Below are 13,661 nucleotides of genomic sequence, written 5' to 3' on the forward strand. Positions count from 1 at the left end.
GGGGTCTCTTGTACTTTGTTGGTGGTAGAGTGGCTACCAGACCCAAGTTGGGGGAGTTGGCCAAGTGACTAGAACTAATCTGTTGTGTCTTACGCCTGTAGCAATGTTGGCTCAGCCTCTGGTGATTCCATTTATTTTTCATGCACAAATACTCTTCTATAAGACGTTGGTTTTCAAACTCCACTTCCAAGGAACCAGGACCCCGCAAAGGAATTTACTATTTAATTTAAAAGTGTTTTCCTACCTGACATGAGGATTTAAATTGTTTGAAGAACCTAATTATATTCTTCCCTTTAATGTGTCTTTATAGCATTTTTATAACAAGCTAAAAGAATTTTATACTTAAGAAAAGTTTGAAAACCACTTTGGGAAATTAGTCTACGAGATCATAAGCAGGCTGCGGGGAGTATTCCCGCATAAGAATTTTTATTTCTCTGTAGTTGCTTCGTGAAAACACTAAAATTGACGTTTAAAAAACAAAACAAAACAAAAAACAAAAAAACCTTGAGAAAATAGCTGTAAAAGAGCACTGAGAATTGGGCTGGGAAGGGGCTCCTACTATGTCATCACCTGGGAAGGGGCAGCCGGCCAGGCAGCGGGGGTCTCTCCTGAAGGCCGCGTTTCCTGGGCGCCTGGCCAGCCTGACTGGAGCCGTGGCCGCTGCTCGCCCACCTCCATTTCTGAGTGGATGCCAGCGCACGCTTCTGGTGGAAATTTACGGAGGAAATGTGACCTGCAGAGGGAGTAATAGGACTTGGGGCATCGGGCCAGCGTTCAGGAACACCCTCGGTTTCTTGGCTGGACCGCACTGAAGCTGGCCGAGTCCACTCACGGGCCACTTGCGCACGTTTCACCCTGTTTCTGTGTTTGGTGACATCGTGCTGATGGGCTTAATGGAGTGAGCGCCTTCTGGCAGCCACCGCCTTCTGTGCTCGGGAACCTGCAGTGTGGGCTTCTGTTCTAGAGCCTTCTAGACCATAGCCTGGGCCAGAGCAGCCCACCAGGGTCTTTGTAAATAACATTTTATCTGAAGACGCCCACGCCCATTTGTTGACACATTGTCTAGGGCTGCTTTGGCCCCTGACAGAAAACAGATGTCAACCCCTGTTCTAGAGTTTAATAGGAAACTGGTTCTGGACACATTCAGATGCCTCAGGTTGAAAAGAGCACAGGGTGGGGTATGGGGTTGTCCTCTAGCTGCTGTTCTCTCCCATTTCCAGGAGAGAGCAGTGAAATGAGGGGGAGGCCCCCTCTCCCGCACGGTCCAGTTAGGGTTGTGGTCATGGGACTTGGGAGCTGAATCTGACATGTGGTTTGGGAATATAAAGGACTCCACCAGGCTGGTGCCATTTTGTATGTGGGGCTGGAAGTCAGAAGAGCAGGCTTCAGCTGTGGCCTTTGAGCCACCGCAGTCATGTGGGGCGAAGCCTGGCGGTGGCATAACTGTATTGGAAAGGCAAAAACACAGCGCAGCTGGGGCTGCTGCTGTGGCGAGGCTAAGTGGCCTTTCTGTCCACGTGGTTTGGAAAACTCCCAGATGCCAGCCCCTGGATGTACTTCTCAGGGGTTGCCATGGAAAGGGCCAGCTTCCCAGGGCGCTGACCCGCTGCTGCTGGAGTCTCCGCAGCGTGTCCCTGCCTCAGCGCGGCTGCTGCCACCTCAGTGAGCATCTCACCGGCACCTTGCTCTGTGGTTCCGTCACTTCACAGATGCTTCCTCGGTGTTCATCGCCCAGGTTTTCATAGAATCAACCAATAATAGAACTTAGGCAGTAGAAAAGAAAGCCAGAAGCATACTGCTGCTGCTGAGATGACAAGCACTTACCGTGTGGGGGTCGCTGTCCTAGCACTTCCCAAGGGCGACCTCACTCAGCCCCACAGCAGCCAGAGGGGTCAGAGCCGTCTAACTGCCGCAGGGAGCAGCGCCAGGCACAGGACGCTGGAGACCAGTGCATAGTTTTCACACCATGGGGCGGTCAAGACACAGTGGGTCACGAAACCAATATAGCGGGCCACCAACCAGCTTTAAGAAAGAAAGAAAAGAAGCATCAGAACGTGTTGTGTACGGCGAGGGAAAGCATTGAAAGATAACACCTTTGCTTCCACGTGTGTAGTCACATGTATACATATACACGTGCATGGCTTTGTTCCACACATGAACACGCACACGTGCCTGTACTGGCCATCACTGTCCCATATGTTTCCCCGATGCCTGTCACGTTGTTGGCTGCAGTGAATGTGTTTGAAGTAAATGAGTCACCAGCCTCCTAGCCAGAGCCTGTGCGCGTCTCCTGCAAAATGCCTTTTGGATACCTAGACTGCATGTCTGCTTGGATCTCCCAGAGGCCTCAGGCCTGTTACCACAGACGCACCCCATCCTTCTGGTGGCAGTCCCTTGGTGGGGGCGGGGTCTGCCATCTTCAAGCCGTTACTTGGATTACTTGAGGATTGAATTTCTCTGTCATCAGATGTGGGTCTGATGTGCTGGCTTCTATTTGACTACAATTCATTCTTCCCACCCCAAATTCTAAGACCTGTCTGCACCCAGCCCTCTCAGAGTTCTGCAGCGGGCACTCCTGGGAGGGCATTGACATCTGTGCACTCGGTGCCTTTTGTTTGGGGGGCTTCAGGAACCTGGAGAGTTCTGGACTTCATTTCCAATGGTGTAATAGAATCTCTGTGTTAAAACCCACTCGTGCACTAAGTAAGGGCAACACTCACATCATTTTTCTGTTTAAAGTGTCCCTTGAGCAGAAAACTTTGAAAAGTAGATTTTCAAAGTAATTTTTATTAGATCAAAGTATTCAAGGACCTGTATATCACGTAAGAGTCAACTTCATTGCACCGACGTGGGAAGAATCCAGAGACTCAGATTCTCCTTTTTCTTTGTCACTGTCCTATCCTTCATGTGCCAGGAGCCAGGTGCTCTGTGTGGATTACCGTACATCACCCTCCACAGGGCCGTTGGTGGAGGAGTACCCTCGCCATCTTCGCCAGACTCTGGACTGCGCCAGCCCTGCCACCTCCAGGCCCAGCTGCTTGTCTGTCGCCAGCTGTCTGCGCTGGCCACTCAGGAGGGAAAAGAGGAGCAAGTTCTTGGCAGGCCAGGTGCCAGGCGCAGATCTGTCAGGAAGCAGCCGGAACGGGGGCACAGGCACTGCAGGTGCCCAGGATCCTGCGCCTCGCCACTAGGAGCAGCTCTGCATCTTCTGGCTTCTCCGGCCCTTTCCCTGGTCCTGCGCTCTTACTCTTTTCTGCTCACCCGCCCTCCTCTCCTCCCACACTTGCTCTCGCTGCCCTTTTCCTTAACTGCTTACATCTTGGTCTGGTCAACGGGGTTGGTGGGATTTAGGGCTAAAACGTACGCTGACTCCCCGCTTTCAGAGGGTTCCTAGCATGATGTAGAATGACTTGAATTTTAATCACTGTTCAGAAAGTTACTAAATTTTTCAACTCTGTTGACCGTTCAAGCACAATGAAATGTGAGTGTTTAGAGTGTAGAGTTTGGTTTTGGCCTGTGCGTCCTCATACACCCAAGAAACATGAAAACCAAATGAACAGAATTGAGAAGCCATGGGAGGAAAAAATTAACAAAACTACATACAATTCAGAAATACAAGCAAAACCGCCATGAACAAAGTCAAAAAGACAAATTGACAAACTGGAGAAAATATTTGCAATTTAATCAGAGATAAGCTAATTTCCCTCATATTCAAAAACATCCAACAAATTAACTAGAAAAAGCCAATGATCCAATTGGAAAAAAATGGGAAAGGATGTGAACAGTTAAGTGGGAAGGATTTTATACACATGGAAAAACTGCTCAACCTCACTCCTAATAGAACATCCATGCTGCCCTGAAGTGACTGCTCCCGGGCTCCTTGTCCTCTGGCTTCTGGTGGGTCCCACTGGGGGGGACTCTCCCAGGACTCTAGTGCTCTCTCTGTTCCAGAAGCAACCCCCCCGCCCCGTCCTTTGAGACCATTCTGTAATGACAGCTTCCACTGTGCCTGTAGTTCACCGTCCCTGGCTGCTGTCCCTAAAATAGACCCTTTCTTAAGCCCTCCTTTTATTAAAAAGCAGACTACCCCTGTGGATACTTTTTCACTTATCAGAAACTTAACCCAGTGGTGGCGACGGGGCAGGGAAGTGCAAACTCATATAGACTGTTGGCAGAAGTGCAGACGGCTGCACCCTCCTAGAAGGCACTCTAGCCGTCTGCGAGAATGAGGGTGTTCATGCTGTTCGATCCAGAAACTCCACATCTAGGAATTTAGCACACAGACACTGGGATGTGTCTCAGTCTTTACTGCTAACAGGCAGTGTCCACGTGTAAGGGCTGGTAAGAGATGGTGCAGCAGAACACCCTGCAGCTGTTTCAGCCAGGGGTGGGGGTAAGTCAGGATATTCTGTTACGTGTGTTTTTTCAGTCAGGGTACAGGTTGATGCGAGCCGTGCTGTTATTTCTGTTAAGCAGGAGGGAAAGGAGAGAGAGGACTGGTGTGAGACCAACTGGCACAGTGGCTGCCTCCACAGCAGGGACTGAGGATCAGCTTCTGGGGACCAGGATAGGCAGATAGACCTTCTTATAGTTACTTTGTAGATTAATCTAGGAAAAGTTCTAGTGTGAAGAGGTGAGAAATAGAAGTTAATTTTTGTTTTGGGGGTGTGGCTGTTTATTGATCAGTCCAATTTGGTTGGGTCTAAAATGAAACAATTGTATTTTTCTCCCATCTTTGCTCCCAGCTGGGCTTCGTCCAATCTCCCGGGAGCCATGGCCTCACCACCATTTAGCACAGATGCCACAACTTTTCCCATCATCCAGTTTAAAATTTGGATCTCCTGCCTGAGTCTGGGCTCGTGGCCACAGCAGCCTACAGCTGGGAGAGGGTCTGTTCCGTGTTCCTCTCTGACCTCCAGAGCAGTCCCTTCCTGCTTCCTCCAGGCTTAGGAGAAGACAAGAGGGACAGACACATTGTTTCTCTGGCAGGAGTAGCTGCTCCACTGGTGGGACAGCCCTCTGGGGCAGGTGGCCTCAGTTTGCTCTCCCCAGGAGTCCAAGTCATCTGTTCCTCCAGCCCAGGGGAACAGGAAGGGCCTCCAGGCTCTGGTTTCCTAAGTACAAGATGGCATGGTGCCTCGGGGCTCTGAGTGAGCTCCTGGCTGGCTTCCAGCACTCCCCTCGGCAAAGAGAGGGTCCTGGAAGAATAAAGTTCTTCCTAGTTTTGGAGGGAGGCCTCTGTCCCCCCACCCAGGTGCTGTGGGAGGAAGCTCGGGACCAGAGAGGTGGTGGCATGCCTACTGGGTGCAGGTGTCATCCCAGGTGTATGCAAGGTGCCTGTTGCTTATTGTTAACCTGACGGTAAGTTAAGGAAAGGTTGACAACTACCCCCATTAATTAATTAATTATGAGCAATCAGGATGGACAGCTTCCTTTCGAAGACCTGCTTCTGAATGCTCTGTGGCTCCACTCCCCAGTGGTTTCCTGCCATCGCCAGTGTGGAGGGGTCTGGGTCCAGGTAGGGAGTGGCCTCTTCCAGGTTTAGAGTGACAAAGAACATTCATTGTGAAAGGCGCAGTGTGGTCAGGTCACACAGTACAGGTCACCAGAGCACTTCGATGCTGACAGTGCTCATACGTGTCTGTGCTTCTAATTGAAAGCTGGCACAAGTGTTAGTCCCATTTTGCACTTGAGAGAAGTGAGGCTCATCCCAGGGTCCTAGCTCCTCGGCTGTCCACTCTGTCCATGTGTCGTCGTCCCACCAGACCCCCTTCTCCTAACCATGGGGAGCTGGCATCCGTTTTCACAAACTCACAAACAAAAGATGCCTCTGCTGTGTGCAGATGTGGCTGGTGGTGTGTGAGGCACACTGAGGTTGGGAGAGGACGAGGAGCAGAGGCCTCTGGCCAAGGAGGGCTGGTTGGGTTCTCTTCTGCTCTGCACACTGGGGGCAGGGTCCCCCCATGGGCAGCTTCCTCCGACTGGATCGTTGTCACAGCTGGCTTCTCGAGCTCGGCTCACTTGTTCTTTCTGCTCAGGATATTTCAGGAGTTTCCTTCCCTTTTATGGTCTGCTGTTCATTTCTCCTGGCCCTACAGGAAAGAACAGTTTGTTGAAGACAGAAAGCTCCACGGTCCTGACCTGTTCCCCTTGCACTGTGGAGGTCCCTGGCCATCAGCTCTTTTCCCTGAGCCTCTCGATTCCTCAGTGGATGGAAAGACATGCTGGGACCCTGCGGCAGAAGTTCGAAGGGCCTGGCTGCCTGTGGGCAAAGGGCAGCAGGATTCCTGAGTTAGCCCCTGGTCTCAGTGTGTACTATAGCCTCGGGGAAAGATTCTGTGCAAAATATTTGTTTCTTACCTTCATTCTGGATGGTTTGTGTGTAATTTTAGTTTATAGTACATTAAAGGAGAGATCCAGCTGGGTCAGTGGGTAATGATGTAATTTATAGGGGCCCTAGACAAAATGATGAAATTGCTTATGTTTTCTTATTGCCCTAAATTGTATTACTGTGAAGTGTCTCCCTCTTTCAAAGGCAGTGAAGATAAGGATTGACACGAGGAGGCTTTTTGAAAAGGCACATAGTCACTTCCGTGTATGGCTAATGTTGAGCCAGTAATCTAGTGTAAAGTGGTGGACTGCTCGCTGGGTATCCTTGAGAGGGCTTTGATGCAGTGGAAAAAGGCATGGCACTGGATTCTCAGAAGCAGATTCGGATAGAATCTCCTTGTAAAGAATGTGCCTGAAGAAGCCTCAAGAAATGCTACCTGCCCCTGGCTGCAGGGAACACCCTGGCCCGCTGGCCCCACCTCTATGTGCAGACGGCAGCCAGTGAGTGCTGGACCAGCCTCTTCTAGTAGTGTCTGTGGATTGGGAGTTTTCTGGCAAATTCCTGCAGGTAAACCTTTAGTAAAGTGAATCTTTTAAAAGAATGGCACGTACGTGTAGCTTTAGTTTCAGTACATAGTGCAAACCTACAGTGCTCTCATGGACATGCCGCAGGAACAACCCACCTCGAGGGCGTCCTGCTCGCTCCAGCCCCGAAACCACAGAAGCACTTCAGAGAGCAGCGGCTTCCGCTTCCCATGCTTGTTACAGTCAGCAGCATTGAGCCAAGGCGACCATTACAGGGACATTAAGGGGTCATGGCTTTTAAGGGAAACTTCACTGACAGCATGCTGCAGGGAGGGGCGCCGGCAGCCTGGACGGTATACACGCGCCGAATTTCCCAGTTCCTGTCTGCGTTTATGCTGTCTGCAAAATCCTGTTTGAAAGAGCGAAACACCTAACTGAAACATGAGCTTTCCCCCTAAAGTTGACCAACAGCCCTCCTAATTAAGAATGGGGTTCCATTCTTTAAAAAAGAAATTAAACTACAGTGAAATTTAAAAGTGTCAACAATGCTGGTATACTTCAGAGTAACTTTTTATAATATGATATAATATTAATAACATTTATAATACAACATAATATTTTTAATAATACTCTTTGTCATTGAACTAATGAGACTAAGCAATCCTATCAGTTTGTTGCTTACTGGATTTTCTCTTGTTTCTTAAGGTTCGCCATCGGTGGTGTGAACTCATTGTTAAGCACAAGTACACAAAAGCATATAAACACGTGGAGAGATTCCTGCAGGAGGATCAGGTCAGTTTCATTTTTCAGCAGGTGGAGATTCTATAAATGCTGTCCCCTGGCTGAAGGTGCAGTTCATACAGGGACCCAGGTTCTCGACATCTCTTTGATAACGAATATTTTAAATATTTTTGAAAGACTAAGGACTAAGTACGATCTTACGTAACACTTGGACTTTTGAGCTGTTTTTCCATCTGTCTTAGTTCCCTTTTGTAGTAGTCCATTTTTGTTGCTTATAACAAAATACCTGAAACTGGGTGACTTAGAAGAAAATGAAATTTATTGCTTACAGTTTCAGAGGCTCAGAAGTCCAAAGTCCAGGGAGCACAGCTGGTGAGGGTCTTGGTGACGCAGGGTATCACAATGTGAAAGTGGTGGAGCAGAGGGAGAGAGAAACGGACTCTCCTCTCATTTAAAAGCCCTCAGAACCACACCCCGGACCACTGTTTTTAATCCATTCACTACTGCATGGTCCTACAATCCAATCACCTCTTTAAGGCCCCACCATTCAATTACCATAATAGGATTTCTCACCCTCTTAACAGTCACAGTGGGGGCTAAGTTTCTAATACATAAAACTTGGGGGATACAAGTCAAGCTTCATGAGTTTTGGGGGGACATAATTCAGTCCACTACACCTTTAAAGCACTGAGTTACTTATCTTAAAAGTGCCCTTGGTTCCACAGCTGGCTGTGGACACAGCATCATCAAATGAAGCTGCTCAGGCTTCACAGAATCTCCAGAATCCCTCAGGCCAAGCTTGTGGCTTAGTAGTGCCCTGTTGTCTGTCCGTGTTTCCAGTGGCCCTAACTTGGAGGACATGTGAAGGTTAGACTGGGGGAAGCCCTGGCTGGCTGGAGCAGTCTCATGCTGTATCTGCACCTGCCATGCCAGGCCGATCCCTGAGCTGCGTTTCTTTCCTGCGAGAACTTTCCTCACTATTCACCAGGAAAGGCAGCCACCATCCTAGGATCCCACAGGAAGAGAGAGAGAGAAAGAGAGAGAGTGTGTGTGTGTGTGTGTGTGTGTGAGAGAGAGAGAGAGAGAGAGAGAGAGAGACTGGCTGTATTTGGAGACATCCCTGTTGGCCGTCTCTGATGTTTATAGTACACGTGACATGTCGTGCCCTCCTGTACGCCTGCCTGCCTCCCCACCAGAGTGTGCCTCTGAACACACTGTCTGCCCAGCACTGTGGGGTGGAGGCGGGGTGGGACAGACAAAGGGACTTTTGATGGGTTCTCAATATGGGGGCAGCCAACCAGTGAGGGCTCCTTATTCCCACAAAGAAAAGCGCATGACTTTGTACCAGAAGAAATGTCACATTTGCACAGTAGAGTAAGAGGTGTTTGGAAGAAGATGGGAGTATAAAAAGGACAAAGTGTAAGAGCAACTTGAGGTCTGTTCTGAAGACCAGAATTCATTGCTGTGTATTTAGAACCATGATCTTTGCCAAGGAAGCATCACTGCATCTCAGCTTTGTTGGGAAGGCACTTTTGAACCCCTAACTACTGAGTTTTATCCTGTGCTGTCTTTGAGATTCTTTTAATTAGCTCCAGCAGAGTGTAATCTGTGGCATAACTAAGCTCGGAACAAGAGAGCAAGCAGAACCAAAGGGACCCTTTGGTCTTCCAGAACATAATGGTCTGTTTTAAAAATGTAGGGAAAGTGTGGATGTGAGTGTTAGCAGCATTGTTCTCAAAACAGAAAGCCAGTGTCTGCTGCAGTTGTGGGCTGGCTAGGGGAAAGTGACAGGCTGGGCTGAAGGGACAGGCGGCCTCCAGGGCAGCATGGCGAGCTTCCTGCCTGCACTGCTGCGTGCCATGGTCATTTCCTCAGTGGACAATGGGCTTATTTAATGAGCTCATCCACCTGCTCTTCAGACACACCTTCCTGGGAAGGAGTTCCATGTGTGGCAGCAGCCGCTCATGTCTTCCATAGTGGTCATTATGGGAACTCTCTGTCTCTGTGCAGAGCATTCCTGACACAGCACTGTGGGAATGAATGCTCCTCATCACTGCCCCCAGTGAAGTCACCAGAGTCTGGTGAAAGAATTGATTGCTAAAAATTCCTTGGGTTTTGATAAGAACAAAGAGGAGACAGGAATAGAAATCTGCAGATTCCAGAAGTACAGCTACCCAACTATCCATATGCTTTCTAGAGTCTTTGTAATTTCTATACCAGCAAGCTTACGTGAAGTAAGCCCAGACAGCATGCATGCGTGTAACTCCTTTTCTAATGCTCTCTGGCCTCTGCCCTGCAGGCCATGGGCACATACCTCTATGGGGAGCTGATGGTGGGTGAGGACCGCAGACAGCAGCAGCTTGCCCGAAGATGCTTTGAGCTTGTCAAGGAGCAGATGGACAGAACCTCAGCTGAGGTGGTGGCTGAGATGCTATTTTAAAGAGGTGATTCTCTCCCTTTACTTTCTTTATTGTTTGGTTCCAACCAGGTGTTCCTTTTGGGAGGTAAATAAATCAATAAGCTAAATGGTGGGCTCGGGCCACCCACAAGGGTCTGCTCCCGCCCCCTTCGTTGGCCAGGTGGCTTTGGAGAGCGGGCAGTGGGGTGCCTAGGGCAGTGTGAGGCCGGGGCCCCGGAGCGCCTCATCTGGCTGGAGTGCGCTGGAAGGCAGAAGCTGTCCACTTGAAGGCACAAGGGCTCTAGCCACACTGGGTTTGTAGTTTATGGGAACGACAACTGTAGAGAACATCATGAGCAGGTTGGGAGGTGCAATGGGAAGCCCAGTGGGAGCACAGATCCACGGTCCTCAAGGTCGGGCTGTGGCAGGTGCGGGACTCTGAATCCCAGCTTCTGCACTCACAAGTTTCCTCCCCTGGACCGTGCACGCACCGGCACTTCCTCAGGTTGTCGCACCCGACCTTCGAGGCTGGCAGGAGGTCCCCCCAGCCACATGCACCACAGGCTTGCTCTGTGACCATGTGTCCTGACGATAGGCCTTATCTTTCAACCCACTGTGTTGGGGCAGAGTTTCTCCCCGTCTTATGTCAGACTCGAGAGCCCTAGATTATTTAAATTGCTTCCTCTGTTAATTGTACCTGGAATTGACCTGTGATATTTACTTCCCAGCAGTTAAGTTTTAAATGTGGGTTTCTACACTATTAAAGTAATTTAGCAGTGATACATAAAGTTTTACAAGTAGAACTGTAGGAATTATAAATGTATTTTTTTCTCTAACAATCATAATTTTTGTCTTCTCAGTTTTTCTTCAAGGTTTTATATGATATAATAGAGTATGTCTAATTTTGCAACCTTTTTTTAAAACAGTATATCTCAAGCACTTTCCATGTTGTCATATAGCTTCTCTATAAATATAATGTTTAAATGGATGTTTAATATTTTGTGTTGATATTGGTAACCCATTGTTGGACATTTAGTTTGCTTCTAATGTTTTGCTGTTATAAAAAACATTTATGCCTAATATATTTAAGGATCTTATTTATTTGAAAGAATTCTGATACTGAAGAGGAGTTTTCTGCAGTGTGGCCACATTCTTGCAGCAGCAGGTCGCGGGAGGAGGGTGTCTTGTGCTGCAGCAGCAGATGCCCCAGGCACCTGCTGTCCCCTCAGGCGGCTGCACACTGGCTGGGGCAAAAAGAGCAACAGTCGCCCGTTGTCCTGCAGCCAGCCTCATACAGTAATCGGTATAAATCACGTTTCCCTTTAGATTTTTAATTTCATGGGGAATTTGTGTGATTTGAAGTGTGTGAACTCTAAGACCACCGTGCATTCTCCTGTCCCCTTTGTTCTAAATCCTGGAGAACCACAGCGGGTCTCACGGCTGTCACGACTCTTCACTGTCATCTTTTTGCCATTTCCTTGCCTCCCCTCTGCCATCTTCGTCCTGTCCCTTTCGTCCTAGACAAATGCCGGGGCCATGAGCACCCCTCCCCGCCAGGACTGAACAGTGAGGGCTCCTGTCCCAGCTTCCAGCAGGGAGACCCTTCCCAACTGAGAGAGGCCCCTACAGAGTGCCAGACCATTCAGTGTCCATCCATGGTGAGGAGACATCTTGTCCCCAGGGTTAAGGGCAGTAACTACAAGCAAGAACCGCCTTCTCAGAGAACCTGCCACGTGGCTGGTCAGTGCGGTTTCATCTCGTGTTAGTTACAAAGCTGCACTGACATTTTATGGTTGCCTGTGAGTCCTTTTGATTTCAAAAATCACACCTTTACGATGTCAACTAAATGCATAACAAGGTCAACCCCTTGCTAGTATAGCAGGCACGGAGACCGTGTCATCGCCGCGGAAGCTGGTGCCTGTGGACAGGTGCGTGGGGCACAGTGCTGCACTCCAGTGCTCTGGCTGCTTGGGTTCCTGGCATGCTGATTTGTGACTTAAGATTAAAATCACATTGCCAGGGATTACCACGCAACCATGACCTTGGCTGCTCCTCCAGAAACCGTAGTTGCTCTCTCCCTGCAGTTCGGAGAACAGAGGCATCTTGTAGCTCTTCTTTGGAAACAAAAGAAGCCAACAGCCACAGAAGATGCTCACCGGCCCATTCGTTACGCCCCACGACGGCCTCTCTGGCGCGGTGCAGAGCTTAGCTGATTGGTGAACAGTGACTGGTTTCCGCTTTGTTCACAGTGGCTAAGTTCTGCACCCGAAGAGAAGGTGAGATGGGCAGAGCTGGGTGCGAGTGCAGCGCTGCAGGAGCCCGGATGTGCCTCCTGTGCAGAGCGCCCGCCGGCACGCAGCCGCCGTCCTCCAGGCGGTCCACAAGCACGCACGCTCCCTAGTCAGGCACCTGCCTGAAAGGGCAGATGTATGGACGGGGGCAAAAACTTCCTACAGCAAACACCTCGCAAAAGTCGTGTGGAACCTGTGGTGGCTGGTTGCGCGGGAGGAGGGTGTGTCCTTGCTGTCTGTCCCGAGCGCGGTGAACTGTCTCTTGTGTTTGCAGCGCAGGTCTGTGTCTTCAGCGGCACCAGCGCCCTGCTGAGGAAGTGTCTCCGGCTGTCAATTGGACCCGCCCTCCGGTGCCTACTGAGCTGATATCAGTTCTCATTTTACACACTGGCTCAGTTCAGCAGGAACAGGAGTCGAGCCCTTGAGCAAAGCCTTCCCGTTTGTAAGTGCCGAGGCTCCCGCCAAGACACCTGCGGTCCGGCAGCAGGCCCGGCAGCCGTGTCCACCTGTGTGCGCTCCTGCGACCGGAGCCCATCCACATGGAGGGCAGCGCCCCCTCTCACAGGCAGGCTGCGGTGTGTGCCCCACACATGTGTGACTGAGGCAGTGCCCACTTCTCACATGCAGAGAGTTTAGACTTTCCAAAAGCCAGGAGAGCAAAGCTGCTGTAAAGCGGGCTCCCTTTTCAGTGTCTGTCTTGTCAGTGGCACCTAAGGTGCAGTGGGCTGAGTTTCTTGGCCATGTGTAAGCCAAGCGAATGGCTCAGGGCTCAGCTGGGAAGCCTGCTCCTGGGGTTGCAAGATGGGGCCCGGGTCTCACCCTGTCCTCTAATGAAAGTCCTCTCTCCAAAGCGGAAAGCAAAGGCGCACAAAGGTGCTCATTTACAAGAATTCCTACGTTGTGGCCAGGCAGTAAATTTTATTGCTGTTTCCTTTGCAGGAAAGATCAGGCGAGCTTGTCTTTCATATGTCTCCTCCTAGCCCTGGTGGGACCAAGGATCATAGTGACCCTGGACATCAAAGGAAGGATTGTGTGGCTGCTAAAGCCATCAGCCAGCAGCAGTGTTCTCGCCTCGGTGCTTCTCTTTCCCAGAGGCTGGTCTCAGCCAGGCACATAAAAAGGCAAATGCTCATAAATGCAGCCTCCCTCGCGGGGCTGTGCCGCTGCCTTTGTCCCCACCCTGGCTGTGCCGCCTTCCGATACCAGATGGGTCAGAGCTCTTCTGTGACTGCAAGGCAGTTCTTCCACACAAGTGACAAGAGGTACCTCAGGCACGTTGAAAAACCAGCTGGAGACCTGAGCATATGGCTGCACATGGATATTTCTGTAACTCCAGAAAGTCACACAGCTTCTGTAGACTGGGGCAGGTGAACGCC

General features: G+C 50.1%; 1 protein-coding gene across 3 annotated transcripts in view; it reads left to right on the forward strand.

Moving 5' to 3' along the window:
- Positions 1 to 13,312, forward strand: part of AOPEP (aminopeptidase O (putative)) — a 293,840-nt gene extending 280,528 nt beyond the window's left edge. The window contains exons 12-15 of one of the 3 annotated variants that reach the window (XR_010024608.1): positions 7,561 to 7,647; positions 9,896 to 10,040; positions 11,516 to 11,652; positions 12,560 to 12,827. Coding sequence is in view for 2 of the 3 variants with exons in the window: in XM_063110678.1 (XP_062966748.1) it covers positions 2,915 to 3,351 (437 nt within the window). In the remaining variant the exon portion in view is untranslated. Of the gene's footprint in view, positions 1 to 2,914; positions 3,412 to 7,560; positions 7,648 to 9,895; positions 10,041 to 11,515; positions 11,653 to 12,559; positions 12,828 to 13,224 lie in introns of those variants that run through there. The other 2 variants (XM_063110679.1, XM_063110678.1) reach the window with 2 other exon arrangements.
- Positions 13,313 to 13,661: the final 349 nt, after the last annotated feature.

This window comes from Cynocephalus volans, chromosome 10 (assembly GCF_027409185.1).
Source record: "Cynocephalus volans isolate mCynVol1 chromosome 10, mCynVol1.pri, whole genome shotgun sequence".
Taxonomy (NCBI): Eukaryota; Metazoa; Chordata; class Mammalia; order Dermoptera; family Cynocephalidae; genus Cynocephalus; species Cynocephalus volans.